We start from the raw sequence: 14716 nt of genomic DNA, 5'->3' as shown, positions 1-14716 counted from the left end.
CCGTGGAGAGAATTTGACTCATATGTCATCGTCCAAAATTTTCAGCCCATTTGGAAGCCGCCCACGCTGCATCTCTGCAAGACTTTGAGGATTCCTTGTGGCATCCAGCATCCTATCCAAGAACTGAAGGAACTGGCGATCTTCATGAGCAACCCGGGGATCTGAAAACCTGTCGAGATGTGGCTCCTGGTCCTGCACGTCCATTGCATGCAGCGTCCATCAAAAAACAGAGAACTCTTCAGCAGAAGCCATTGAAAAGATTCATGACTACATGCTTTCTCAATGTGAGGAGGAAAGAAAAGATACATGAGTACATGATTGATTGAACTCAGCACGAAAGAAATCATCCACTGGAAAATATTTGAATGCATTTATTGTGCAGAGGTATGCACAACTAGTATAAAGCTGCACTCCGTTAATGAACTAGTTAGCTCTGGTACATGTAACTAAAGCCATTTTTATGATTCTGGAATTGACTTGATTTGTGCATGGTAACCTGAATAACACCCCTCTATTTGTTCAAAACACAAACTTTGTATACTAGGAAGAGGTAGGCATCGAACCTTGACTCCGGTGTCTGTTTTGATGATCGCGTTGCTGCAGAGCCATCGATTGCTCGCCGGTGAAAGAGGACGGTGGCGGAGCCCCTCGCCGCGGCTCAATAGCCTGCCGGAAAGGCCACCGACCGACTGGATTCTTCCGAGCATCATCTTCAACGCCATGTTTGCTGAAGCTGGAGGTTTGGTTGGTTCTTCCCTCCTCTACCTTTCCTCTCCACCGAGCATATGTAGGTCACCCGGAGATCGGAACTTGAAACCTACCCGACTCTTGATCTGCCGTGTATCCCCTCCAGCCTCCACGCAGGGCACACCAACCGATCTCGCGCGCCCCTTCTCCATTCCCCTCCGACGTCTCCGCCACCACCGCGCGCGCGTACCTCATCCATGGCCGCCGGCAAGCCTCTGCCTCCCTGGGTCGTGCTGGGCGACCGCGTAGACGTGCGCGAGTCTCCCGTCGAGCGCGAGCAAGAACGCCTACGGCTGCGGGGAGCACGAACAGCCGGTGGTCGACGGCCTCACGCCCTACGTCCGCCTCGCCGCCCACCCGTATGATTTCACCTCCGCCGTTTACATCCGCGCGAGCGACCAGGCGGTTCGCGGCATCCAGGCGGAGTTCGGCGAGGGCGACGCCGGAGCCCCCATCCAGATCGACGGCGACGAGTTTCGTACGCCAAGGGCGCCGTCGAGACCACGGACGAGAACCTCATCCTCCGGCACTTCCACGAGCTCGTTTACTACATTGTCTACGACGCCATCGACACGTCGCTCGCCATGATCCCCTGCCCACGACCAACAGACTTCTACCCGTCCTCTTGTTCGCAGGCGCCCCTCACCGTGCGGCGGCGGCTACGGACTGGTCGTCCTGGAGCGTAAGTTTGTGCCCCAGCCGCCTGGACGAGGCGACCGCACCTACGAGGACATTCTCTACGTGTGGACACCGGCGGCGAGGTCGGAGGCGCCGGTGTGTGACGACCCGTGGCGGGTGCAGGGGCGGTGCTTCCCGGAACGGATCCAAGAGCCCTTCTCAGCGGAAGTGATGTTCTTCTTCCATGGCAAGACTTTCTTCGTCGATCTCTCACAAGGACTCGTGTACTGCGACCTGCCCACCGCCGATGGCTCCGTCGTGGATTTCGAGTTCATCCCTCTGCCCCCAGGGATCCCGTCTGAATTGAGGTGGGGGAAGGCCAACCTAGAGGGCATGGGGGCTCTGAACCGTGACCGGACCATGCGCTGCGTCGGGTTCTCCATCAGGTTCGTCTGCATCGATCGCTCCTCTGGGCAAGGGCAACATGGCGAGGTGAAGGTGACCGTGTGCACTCTGGACCTGTCTAACAAGCAGTGGACGAAAGACAAGGAGGGAATGGCTTCAAGAGGGCCGGGTTGCCGCCGACGGCGCCCAAGTGCCCCGTCCTGATGCCGGATGGTACCCTCTGCCTCCTGCTGCCTAACCTGCGCAAGAGGAGGCAGGATCCCATGGAGGATTACATCTGCTACCTTGACGTGCACAGCATGAGCCTCGATGACTGCAGTTGCACTGAGCCTGCCATCTTGCCTTCAAATTTCTTCAAGAAGCTCTGTCCTCTCTGAAAGAGTAGGAGAATTTGGTAGATCACGGCATGATCTATTTCATCGCACACTTGGTGCTTATATAGTTACAGGGGCATGTGCAGGGAGATCAGCTGCGAGCTATACATGGTAACCTGCGAGCTATACATGGTAACCAATAATTAGATTATAAAACTAGCTAAGTGTCCGTACGTTGCAACGAAAATATAAATATTAGGCGTGGTAACATTAATCATAAATTCAAGGTAGGAGATGTGGATACGTCATGGGAGCACTGTTAAACGAATACATTGAGAGCGATGTCATAGTGTGATTTTAGATGGGATCAAAAAAGAGAAGATTATCCGCTAATTTTCTTCCTAATTTTTTCATTTTTTATTAGTAAAATATATCTCATATCCGTAGCTAGTAACAAGGTAGAGAGGTTGAAGAACGAGGGTGGATGGCAAAAGTAGGTAAATTATTAGAATTAGGGGTTTATTAGATGGGAGGAGAGCAGCGGAAAAGCTGACGCAGGAATAACTTGTGTTTTATGTAGTAGAGATTTGCCTAACTAAGGTAGTTGACAGATGGAAAGAATCGACGCCAAATTAGGAGGAGCAGTGCCAAATCAGGACCGCGTTATCTGTTGCCGGATTGGGAACAGTATGTGTGATATCATCAGAGAACTCAGTTCAACACGGGTGCATGAGATCAACTGAGTAACTAAGCATGCCAAAGTTAAGGTTAGGCATGAGCCACAATGGTGGCATGCCTAACTTGCTGGAGAATTTAGGTTGTTTGATTGGTTACCAAGAATTATCTAACTTGTGGCAAATTGAATAAGACCAGTGTTTGGATTATTACCACAAGACTTGCCACATGTTTGGTAAAAGTTTAAGGCCATTTTTTGGTTTGTGATCAAACTTAGATACAATCACCCCTAGGTATTAAGTAGTGAGGTTACCAAACTGAACCTCAAACATATCAATCTCCATCAATTCAATATGTGTAACAATGATTTCTCTTTACAAAATAATAATCAACATATGTGTAGATACAGTTGCAAGTAATCAGGTTCACTCAATAAAAAACACATTATATATATATCGATAGCATGATAACGAGAGCTTGATAGCCATTAGGATACTTTACATAGCAGTAGCATGATGTAGCTAGCTGCTCTTACATTGATCATAAGAGTGGATGTGGACATATTAGTACTAGATTGTTTGCTATCGAGATTATAAATTTACAAGGTTCTGGCATAAGCTAATTAGTATATCCACTTTGTGAATAGCAAAAGAAGGTCAGCAAAATACCTAAGAGCATGCAACGCAACTTATCAATGGCTGTCATCCCAGCCACATAAGAATTAGTACACCTAGGTCTCCAAAGTTATGTCACTAGCTGCAGCTAGGAAACCGTGCAAACCTTCATTCACAGGAAACGTTAAGTAATGATCAATATTGATCTTATCATTGGTGGCCATGTTCAGTGCCTCTATCCTCTTTTAGAATGGTGCATAAGTATCACCAGGTTGCAACATTTAGGGTGCAGGAGGAGCGGTAACAAGAGCCTTCACAATTTACTTTATTGTGGTGCAGATTTCTTTAGTGGCATCAGTGAAACAGCTCTTAGGCTTTGGTTGCATCTTAGTTGGAGACTTTTTACCTCTCCGACGGTTCATGCCAGATTGAGGTATGCTAACAAAACTATTATTTGCACTTCCTATAGTATTGGGTGTTATTTTAGAAGTTGTAGGTGATGCTAATGCGTTAGAGTCATTACCAAAGAGGTTGATAGATGGTATATATCTAGGCATGTCATTCATATCTTCTGAGTCATTATCTTCAGATTTACTACCATTATCCAAGCATGTATTTTGGTTCATAGCAAGGGAATCATCAGCATTGTTGCCTGAGAAAAGCTCTGACATCTCATGGAAGAATTTTACGAGCTTACCAAGCAAGCACCTGACATCTCATGGAAGAATTTTATGGGCTTACCAAGCAAACGTATATCCCTGTCCTGCATGCAAATATACCAATGAGTTAGGTCTCCATATGTACTTACTGCTTTATAAACAAAAATTGTATATACATATTTTGAGTTGGGCTTTTTTAACTCAAATATAGTTAGCTTGCACTTAATGGCATCAAAACCATTAACACTCTTGTTTAAAGCCGTCTCAACTATTTTCCAGTTCTCTTTATAGTGCCTGTAGTGACGGCAACCTTGGATAAGTATTACCCCATAGCAAACTCTTTGTTTAAGGTTTCACCACACTTCATATGGTATTGCTTTTTCCAAACAAAACCTGCATGCTGATCATTCTTGTACTCAATATACCAGTCAAGCATGAACTTAGTTTGTTCATCCTCCCAAGTGATGGATCTCTCACGAGTAGACCCCTCACCTTCCACCTTTTCTTTTACCTTTCTGAAGGGATCGGTGATGTTCTAAGAGCGGGGTGAATTAGGACACTTAGAATCTATTCGGTTCCAAAAACTACACAAGATGAACATATATCAATTTCTCTCTAAATGTACTTTAGGTTTATCTAGTATGTCTACTCTACCAATCAAAATGCTTACAACCTATCTAAGAAGGTAAATTATAAGAATGTAAATGCGAAAACGTAAATAAGGTAGAGAGAGCAAACTCGGCACAAAAGATTTTTATTTCATGGTATCGATGGCATGAATGCCATCCCTAATCCACGTTGGAGCTTCACAAAGAATATGCTTCTAGTCAGCACTCGATCACGGCTCTTGAGCCATCAAGTTATAAAGACAAGGTCTCCACCCGGATGAGCCACCAAGCCACCAAGGCAAGGTCTCACAACTAGCCTCTCTTTCGATTTCTTGCCACCATGATCACTTCGGAGCTTGAGCCACCAAGGCAAGGGTCTCCACGTCCCTGTACACGCTTCTCGTTGCCGCTCCACACCAAGTCGGAGGGTCAACAAGCTTGAGCCATCAAGGTCCAAGATGCCGACGAATCACCAAGACTCCAAGACACCGACGTACTACTCGGTACAAGCTAGGACACTCCTTGATCCCTTCTTCAAGCTGCAGCACTTGGTTACAACTCACTCTAGGCTTATAAGCACTTTGGTGCCTTGGATGTCTTCTCAAGTGTGTATGAGCTTCTTCTAGACTTCAGCAGCATGCCACACCTTCAAATGACTGAGTGGGGGGTATTTATAGCCTTAAACCCGCGCACTAGCCGTTAACCCAACGGCTTAGAAAAGTTGTTAACACCGGATGATCTGGTGAGAATAATAGTACTAACACCGGATCATCTAATGAGTACACTCTCACAAACTAGCCATTGGAACCTCCACTCAAGCCTCTGTGAACACCAGACACTCTAGTGTATACTTCATCTCCATCATCAGACTATCCGGTGAGTTATCCTGAGCCATCTGAGCCTTTCCTTCTTCTCTGTGTAAATTTCTCCGGTGAAAGCGTCCGATGCACATCACTTCATCACCGGACTATCCGATGTCTTGAACTTCGTTCTGCCTCTTTGCACTGTCCACTGTTCATTGTATTTCTGGTGTAGCCTTGCTTCATCACCAGACCTTCCGGTATGTTGATCTTCGATCTTCCACGGCTGCAACCTTCTCTGGTGGAAATGTTCCGTTATGTATCTTCCTCTGAGCACCGGACTATCCGGTGGGTTGTTTCATTCTGCTTTCTAGACAGAAACACTCAGGTGTTGCCATGTTTTGATCATCAGACTATCCGATGAGGCTTAGCCTTTATTCTTCAACATGACACCCTTCTCTGGAAGAATTGCTCTGGTGAGCACACTTGCTAATCACCGGACCTTCCGGTGAGGTCTTCAGGTCTCTCTCCCCCTTTGTCAAATATACTCTGGTGAGCTCAATATCCATAGCACCGGGCCATCCAGTGAGGCAAATCTTCCTGGGACTTCTTCAATTTGATCAAACTTTGTCCCGGTTGCGGTGGCTTCTTCATGTATTACATCCATGAGACCTACTAATATATATTCTTGATAAACATGTTAGTCTTATTAACTATATTGTTATTAATCATCAAAATCATAATCATGACATAATAGGACCATTTTCACTATACTTTCTCATTACTAGTTCAGTTAAAGAGAAGTGAAAGAAACATTAGAATGTCACATAATTAGAGTAATTTACGGGAAAAATAGACATCAATGGCATGAGCAAACAACACCAATTAAATAAAATGTTTTATATAGATCGATCCCATAATGTCACGAGGGCAAGACCCAATTTTACCACATAAGTACATAAGCAAAATGTATTGACTAACTAACAATGTTGGCATTCCCCATTCTTGATTAGTCTCTGACGTACATGCTCTAACTTTATTTTCCCACATAGTTTGTGCTAGCTGGTCTCTTTTAAGTATCCAGGCCTGGTTCTCATGCGGTATGTCACGATAGACCCTATTACTCCTTAGCAGGTCTCTATACCAAGATGAATCATCATAGACATACTCATCATCACCATTCTCTAATATCCAATTGTGAAGCGCACAGCATGCAACTACAATCTTCACTTGTATTTTCAAAGGGAAATTTGGTTGACTTGTTAGGATATTAAACCTATTCTTCAGGGTGCCAAATGCTCGTTCAACTGTTGTCCTAAGTGAGGAGTGTCGATGATTGAACAACTCATTGTAATATTTTGGTTCTCTAGCATCTTTATATTCTTTAAGGTGATAACAAACAACGTGGTATAGTAGTAGTATCCTAGGTCTTGCTACATATCTAGCATGAGCTAGGAAAAAATTTCCTACAATATGAACATGCCCCCTAAGATTAGTGGTCAACTAATGTGATGTTTATTGTTATCACAACAACTTGAGGTCATACCTTCTAGTATTTTTAGACTATTGGGACGACTTAAGGCGTCTTGGAGCACATGTGAATCATGGTCTGATCCCTCCCACTTAACAAGGACGTATATGAATCGCAAGTCAAAATCAATAGCTGCAAGAACATTTTGAGTTGGAATGAATTTTCTACCCATAAACCTGTCTTGCATATGTACAGGGACATATGCTGGTATATAAGTACCACCCAAGGTTCCTATGCATTCCTAAGAGAACATAAATGTTGTTTCAATTAGATGAGCATGCATCCACGCATATGCTTGAAAGCCTAGCACAAGGAATATGGTGAGTTTACCTCAAAGTAAGGGTGGAATCTTCTAGTGCTGCTTGTGATCTTTACATGTGTTTCAGTGGTTTTGATGTATATGAGTTCTTTAGCCAGTATACCGAGTGCAGCTAGAACATCACTGATATATCTACTAACAGTCTCACCCAATCGAATAAACTCAAAACCAACAGCTCTATTAGACCATTTTTATCTCACTACATACATGAACATTGCAATTTTTTCTTCCACTGTAACATGCAAAGTGTCACTCAAAAGACCCCATGATCTAAGATGACCACAATGCCTTTGAAAAACGGCTTTCCGCATGCGTAGCTCGGAAATGCAATGGGCTTCAGTACAATTATACATACGATTTAGCCGTGTCTCTCATGACACACCTCTATCCAGCAAGGGACCATATGCTAAACCTTTTCGCTTTCTCTTTCGCATATTAATCAAATACGAGTAACTAGCTAGACATAAAACAACAACATCAAAGCAAACTTTTCCTCGACATGTAGTAGTGGTAATAGTAATTGAAGAAATATTACAAGTGTATGTACCTCCTTTGGTCCATCTAAGTAACAGAATGGATTTTACCTTAGATCCACAACGATTTGGAGAGCACGAGATAGAAATTAGATGGAATAATGACGACGATCACATGGAAAAACCCATGTCCACATGGCCATGGTGATTAGAAGGGGAAATGGAGAAAGAATCATCAAAGAGAATGTATGCACATTACTTGGTTGGGGGGACAGGGGCGGATGGCTATGCACTACGAGCACTATCCGAGCATGGTGCTGATAGAGGAGCAGATCTAGAGCTGGATTTGGGGGAGAGTGTGAGTGGATGCTGTATATTTCCCGCTACTCTGCTCCGCTTCACATCAATATTTTTCAGGATGGTGATGCTAGCGTGTTTCTTCCCTCCGTGCTCGTACGTGGCCAATCGGTGGTGCCAGATTTCAGCACCGCAACTACGGCAAAAATTTCTTTAACAGGTGCCTAACTTCTTGGGGCATCTTAAAGTTTGGAAGTAAAATAAATGGTAGACTAAACTAGTGTGACATGGCTAACTGGAAGTGTGGCATGGTGAGGCTTCAACCCAAACATCCCCTAGATATTCCAACACTCTCATTCCAAGCAAGAGCGAGTCGTCGAGCATCCGCGTGGAAGAACACTGACTGGCCGGAAGTGATGTCCTGCGGTTGATCTGGGCGTTCTTACAATCCCTGCCTTCATGGTGAATGAAAATTGTATGGCACTCCCCATCTTTGTTTCATCAAAACTGACGATAATTTGAATTTTTTTTTTTAACTATGCGTTTTGGTTGTCATGCATTCATGTCGATAATTTGAACTGAAAGATATTGTCATGCATTCATGTCTGACTGGAATGTCCGGTGGTTCAAAAAAAGGAAAAAACAGAACATACTATCACACGATGAACTCATGACATTTTCAGACAAATTGCTGTAGATTTATGTTTCGAGATGCGGAGAAAATTAAAACGGTGCCGCTGCGCAGCAAATCAAAGGATTTATCCACTACAGTATCACCGAGGATTCCTCGTCCAAGACCTGCACCTCCCCCTTTGATGAAATGACAGCATATGATCTGCACGGTAGCATGTAACAATTTATTATACGAATATCTGAATAATTTGGACGTCAGATGTTTGCTTCCTTGGTCCAAAAAGAAACTTTAAAGTGTCTGCTTATGTTGACAAATTACCTAATGCCAGCAATAATCCCATGATCCACAACGCCAGCAATTTTGTCCAGGCCCTCTGCTACCTGACCTGTGAAATAGCAAACCAACCAGCTAAAGTTTTACACAAGAAATGGTAACTGGATGACCAAGTTGAGTTCAGCTTCCCTATTGCAATAATCTTCTATCGGCGTACCGAGATTCGGGATCGGAGTTGTGAAAATAACATCGAGTATGTGATGGCCCTCCTTTGTAACCAATGGGTGGTCACCCCCCAGTGGACCGGCAGTTCCAAACGATGGCCTCCTCCAAACCTTCATCACAAAAATTACACATAGTGGTGGTTAACATGAAGGATCCAGATTCAGAGATTCAACAGCTGTTCAAGTTATCAAAATTTAACAGGAAGTAAGTATCGACGAGCGCACCTCTGCATCCCCTAGGAACAAATCATCGATCTCTTCAGCGGTGTCTATCCAGTTTCCCTGAAATGATCTGTTCCTCTCTTTATGAACATTGAATAAAACGATCTGCTCTGAAGCAACAGAAGATTGCTTACACTTTTAACCAGGACTGGAATGGAACCCTCGACACCTTTCACATATTTGTCATTCCCGGTGATGAAGGCAAGTTTGTCAGCTGATTTAGCCATTGCCTATATAAACAGGTGAAAACAGGGTTGCTGATCTAAATGTACGAATGATGCTCAATAAGAAAATGCAAACGATGTCATGATGGCTGGCTATGAATTTGTATTTACACATCCAATTCATGTGCACACCGCGTCCAGTTCTTCTTTGCTTACCTTCTCCTCCATGAAAGAGGGCTCTCCGCTCTCGATCTTTCGCCGGCCGATGACTGCAGCCAGCGTGCCCTCTTCAATTACATCAGCATCAGTGAAAGCAACGTCAATCTATACGTCAGTGAGCACGGTTTCAGCAATTGTTCGTCCTGCCTACGAGGTGTACAATTGACGGTTACAGCATTGTGCATACTAACTTGTGTGCCTTCCTGGTAGCTGCTAACCGGTATCCCTGCTTTGTCTGCCTCACTTGCACTGAACACGGACCTGGCTGGTCAACCCCAAGAACCGATTAGATGCAAGTGATTCAAGTGTCTGATGAGTAACGAAATTCATAGATAGAAACGAAATCCAAAAGTAGTGAGTAGTGACAGTTAACTAGCTAGTGCGCCATCGGAGACGAAGGAGAGAAGACTGCACATGAACATGTGATCCATTGAACTGAACTTGGAGTCATCAGAATTCGGAACTTACGAGGTTATTCCGACGATGCCGGTCAGAGACCCTCGGCGAAGGCGCGTGCCGAGGTACTGGATCGCCAGGCCGGACGCCGGGCCGGAGCCTAGCCCGACCACCATGCCGCTCTTCACGAACCTGTCCACCTGAAGCCAGGCAACGAAAAAAACTCGTGAGAAACACACACCGTTTCACGAACCAACGTACGTTGAGCCGACGAGGTTTCGTTACCGTGAGCTTGGCGGCGTCGAAGAGGTCGACCACGTCGGCGCCAGCCGCCGAGCATGCGACTGCCCGTCGTCCATGACGGCTCGAGGGGTGGCGCGGGATGCTTCGGTTGCGGCTGCGGCGCAGGCGTGGGCAGCACGGGCGGAGCTGCGCCGACGAGCTTACGCCTGCCCTGGCCATTGACTCCATGGATGGACGGAGGCTGGCTCAGCTTGTTTCTCCTGCGCGGCTACACGGTTGCGAACAAAAGCATGCATGGCCCAGCGGATAAGGGAGTGGTGGAGGTGCGACACCAGCCTTTTGTCCCCCCGTGGACACCTCATCTGTTTCAGCTCAGGATGCGCCACTAGTTCAAGCTGTGATAGAAACCAAACCATCGCTCCAATTGGGCAGGTGACACAATTCCTAAGAGATCTTTTCATGAAATGGCCGTGGTTTGTAATGCTGCGTGTACATATTTTCATCAAACGACATCCTTTGACAACTTTTTTTTCTTTCTTTTTACACCGTGTGAATTGGCCAATCCCAAATACTGCGTCGCGAGACGGAACGAGCTGCCTCACACACAAATCTCCAGCACTAGGGATGGGCATGCAACAATTCGTAAGTATCTAATTAAAATAACTATTTAGTTGATTAAATTCATAAATCCTCTACGCCTATCCTTACTTAGCATCACTGTTACGACTCTCCATATCAGTACGGATCTAGTAGTCATTATGTGAGTCCAGAGTCAGACCCACACATCATGATAATAGAATGTATAGCGTATCAGCTAAATTTTTGTTTTTCACTGATCTATCATATGTACCAACCTATATGATATTCTTAATCTAATAAATGAAACACTCAGACTCCTAGCATATTAAGTAAGATACACGTTTATTTTTGTTCTAAGTTCACTACTTGATAGAGCGGGACACACCTAACTCCAAGCCCCTCGCCTCACGGCCAATTGGCTGAGTCCCTGGTCGCCCTAGCCACCACGTCTGCTACGTCTTGATGAGCCGCCGTTGCAACGCAAGAAGCACAAGAGTGGCACTGCCGGTGCATGCGCGTGGCCGTTGAGGGAGCAGTAGGTCTGCAGGCACACCCGCATCGCCGCGGGCCCTTGGCGTCAGTGACGCCCGGCGCGAGGTCGAGCGCGTCGGGGAACTTGGCCTCCTTCATTCATTGTTCAGTAACCGAGGCGCCGGGCTGCTCTCGGCTCCCCAGTGCTTGCGCCCTGCCACCCGCGCTGCTCCTCCCATGAGGCTATGTCGCCACGTGACCTGTGCTCTGTGCCTCTGCCGGCCGTCGGCCCGCCCCAACCCACTGGGGCTAGAATAGACGTATCCTTTCCAATTCTTCTGGATCCGCCACTGCCCCACGCGCACAATTCCGCTTCGCCTCCGCGCAGAAATACTTACCCGCCTCGCGCCTCGTCTAACAAGCGGCCGGTTCAAGCTTCTCACGCTCACAGCACGGACGAGCAGCCACACGGCGTGGCACACTCCACCACCCCGCCATAGCTTCAAACATGCCCAAGAGGCTTCGATCAGGGACCAACGCGGCCGACGACACCGATGCCAAGGGCACAGCCATCGCGGCCTCGTACAACGACTCCAGGACGATCCCTCCGCCGATTCGCCAAAGCTCCAGCTCGAGTACAGCATCGGCAAGGAGGCGTACGACGAAGCGCGCGTTGAGGAGTGGGCTGTTCAAAAATCACCCTTTGCTCTCAAAGATTGACAAGGTGCACTCGTCCTGCCGTCGCGCGATCCAGAGCCTGATGGACAGAGGCGGGCGCGCTCCGCGCAACACGTCAAGCAGCAGAGAGAAATGGAGCAGGTGGCGGACGACACGGCGTGCACAGACTACATGAAGACATGGACCGACATGACACTGAAATGTTTTGGCGAGATGGACGGGTCACATCTGAGGATGCATGCCGCAGATCCGAGCATAATGCTCAGGCAGTTAGGCTCGTTGACTGGCTAGCGCTGCACGTCCTCCGCTGCTCGTGGAGAACGAGCTCCTGGGCAACAGCACGGCTGTGGTGGAGCGCTGGCCCGGTCGCCGCGCACCGGAACCAAGCGCCAACGCCTCAAGAAGAGCATCGGCCTATTTAGCGCGGCAGGGGCGCAATTCTGCGCTTGCTGTCTTTTGCATGGAGCGTTTTAGCTATGAACCTTGTCATTCTGGTTGCTCGCGACCTACTATTAGCTCTCATGGTTATTACGAACCTTCTGCTTCTAAACAAGCACAGTGAGATCGACACAGGTTTTATTTCATTCATCAGTGCCCATGGCTACCATTAGCTCACTGAATGATGAAGCACAACACAATTAACAGTCCACATTCAATTCTGGTCTTGGCCATCATCACACCATAGCTAGATCAGCCGGTAGATTCTAAGATTCAACCCGCATCAAGCAATCAGTTCGACCGCACATCAAAACACAATTACCACGATCAACATCATAAATCAACAAGCAAGATCAACAATCATCAATCCGCAAGCGAGAAGAAACACAGTACCAGAAATCTCATATAACTGCGTAAATCTTAAGAGCTAAAATTCAATTAAACTCAAGAAGGTTCACATATCCTACAGATCAAGTCAAGCACATCAGAAATCATCCCGAAGTGCCTACGCCATGATGCAGAACAGAACATGATTCCCTTCCTCATAGGCCACCTACTTGGATCTCTGCCTCATCTTTCGGCGCTTCCTCTTGAGCCTCCTCATTCTCTTCTTCTTCCACTGCAAGTATCATAAACAAGATGCATTCAGGTTTCACAATCATTAAACAGTTTCATCAAATAAACATCAAACGGAACAATGAGCAAAATCTCTGCGGATTGTTTGGGATCAGAATTGTTAGTGTGTTTCGTTCATCATGATAATCAGAAACACGGACCACAAGTTCGTCATATCCCAACCTTCCAGACTTGTCAAATAATCAGATACCAATGGGGTAAACAGGACGTGATCTCAGCCCATATCATGTAAAGAAACTCACTAACGAACCATCAAAGAAATAGACACATTTAAGCTATGTACGGAACAGGGATAATATGCAGTGTTTTGGCATTCAGAATGAGTAGGAGGTATTTCTCATCACATGGATCGGAAAAAACTAGGTTTTCCTCATTATGCCAGTAACATCGAAACAATCCCACCAAAAAAATTGGAAGTGGACAAACACAAAACGAAGAAATAATATTTCGTGTTCTCTCAGACAAATGCCTCGATTGTCCCCATGGTTAAAGGAATGGATTAGATCGGACTCGTCATCTGTGTTTCGTCATCACGGAGAACAACAAAGCACAACCAGTCGCCACAAAAAACCCCAAGAATTGCAATCACGAATACTCAAATCAGAGCCCCGAACACTACCAAAAAGTTGGCACAGTGCTAGTTCTGCAGTTCTACTACATGAAATCATATTATCTCAGGGCAACTAAACGAAAAAAGAAAAAACTAATTCGTGTTCTCTCAGACAAATGCCTCGATTGTCCCCATGGTTTAATGGAATGGATTGGATCGGACTCGTCATCTGTGTTTCGTCGTCACAGAGAACAAAAAAGCTCAACAAGTTGCCTTAAAAAATATCAAGAATCGCAATCACGAGTACTCTAATCGACGCGTCGAAAACTACTCAGATCTGCAGCTCTACTACATAGCATCACGTAACCACAGGTCAATCGCGCAGCTGGATCGTCACGGAGGCGAGGAGAGGCGATCGAGACAAACCTTGGCCCTCATCGCGGCGGCGGAGATGGAACTTGCGCTCTCGGTCTCGGCTTTGCGGCGGCGGACTTGTCTATTCGAGGTCGGGCGGGTGGGTGGCGGCGACGGCTCTCGCTTCTTATTTATAGAGCTATGCTCCTAGGTCATAGAGAAAACCCTAACCCGTATGCGAGGATGGACGGCTGAGATCTGCTGGTACGCGAAGTTTGATGCGGATTAGGGCTCTGGTTAGAGGTCTCCGATCTGGAAAAGGACTGGGCCGAAACCCTAATCCGAGGGGCGGTTTCGTGTGGGCTCCATGGGCCTAGGGTAGAGACCGGGCCCAAACTTATCTGATGGGTTCTACTTTCTACCCTCTTCGTTTTTTTCCCTGTTACAAAATCCACTCGCTCAGCTTCGCCAATCTTGATCAGTGATTAATCTCTAAAATCTAGTAGCATACAAAAACTGTGCATACCAACTGCATCAGGAAAGTAGTTGTTTCTTTGTCCATACCATAAGTGCAT

The 14716-nt window shown here is 46.4% G+C and overlaps 1 protein-coding gene, 1 long non-coding RNA gene and 3 other non-coding genes across 5 annotated transcripts; all 5 read right to left on the bottom strand.

Annotated features, from left to right (window-relative positions):
* Window positions 1-8713: 8713 nt before the first annotated feature.
* LOC133915314 (probable ribose-5-phosphate isomerase 4, chloroplastic) lies at window positions 8714-10771 on the bottom strand. The gene is made up of 9 exons (XM_062358433.1): window positions 10478-10771; window positions 10265-10392; window positions 9988-10057; window positions 9794-9901; window positions 9548-9643; window positions 9417-9473; window positions 9185-9302; window positions 9013-9079; window positions 8714-8895 (listed from the first exon to the last, which is right to left on the bottom strand). Exons 1-9 carry the CDS (start codon window positions 10661-10663, stop codon window positions 8826-8828), a joined length of 900 nt encoding a protein of 299 aa, XP_062214417.1. The 5' UTR covers window positions 10664-10771; the 3' UTR covers window positions 8714-8825.
* A 2206-nt stretch (window positions 10772-12977) lies between these two features.
* Window positions 12978-14376, bottom strand: LOC133915313 (uncharacterized). The gene is made up of 2 exons (XR_009909316.1): window positions 14214-14376; window positions 12978-13220 (listed from the first exon to the last, which is right to left on the bottom strand). It is a non-coding gene; the product is annotated as an uncharacterized LOC133915313 (long non-coding RNA).
* Window positions 13552-13619, bottom strand: LOC133917211 (small nucleolar RNA Z105). Its single transcript, XR_009909618.1, has one exon. It is a non-coding gene; the product is annotated as a small nucleolar RNA Z105 (small nucleolar RNA).
* On the bottom strand, window positions 13690-13776 carry LOC133917200 (small nucleolar RNA SNOR75). The gene has a single exon (XR_009909609.1). It is a non-coding gene; the product is annotated as a small nucleolar RNA SNOR75 (small nucleolar RNA).
* LOC133917199 (small nucleolar RNA SNOR75) lies at window positions 13951-14038 on the bottom strand. Its single transcript, XR_009909608.1, has one exon. It is a non-coding gene; the product is annotated as a small nucleolar RNA SNOR75 (small nucleolar RNA).
* Window positions 14377-14716: the final 340 nt, after the last annotated feature.

This window comes from Phragmites australis, chromosome 4 (genome assembly GCF_958298935.1).
Source record: "Phragmites australis chromosome 4, lpPhrAust1.1, whole genome shotgun sequence".
Lineage (NCBI taxonomy): Eukaryota > Viridiplantae > Streptophyta > Magnoliopsida > Poales > Poaceae > Phragmites > Phragmites australis.
The sequence above is the reverse complement of the archived record's forward strand: the minus strand, read 5'-3'. Positions and strand labels throughout refer to the sequence as shown.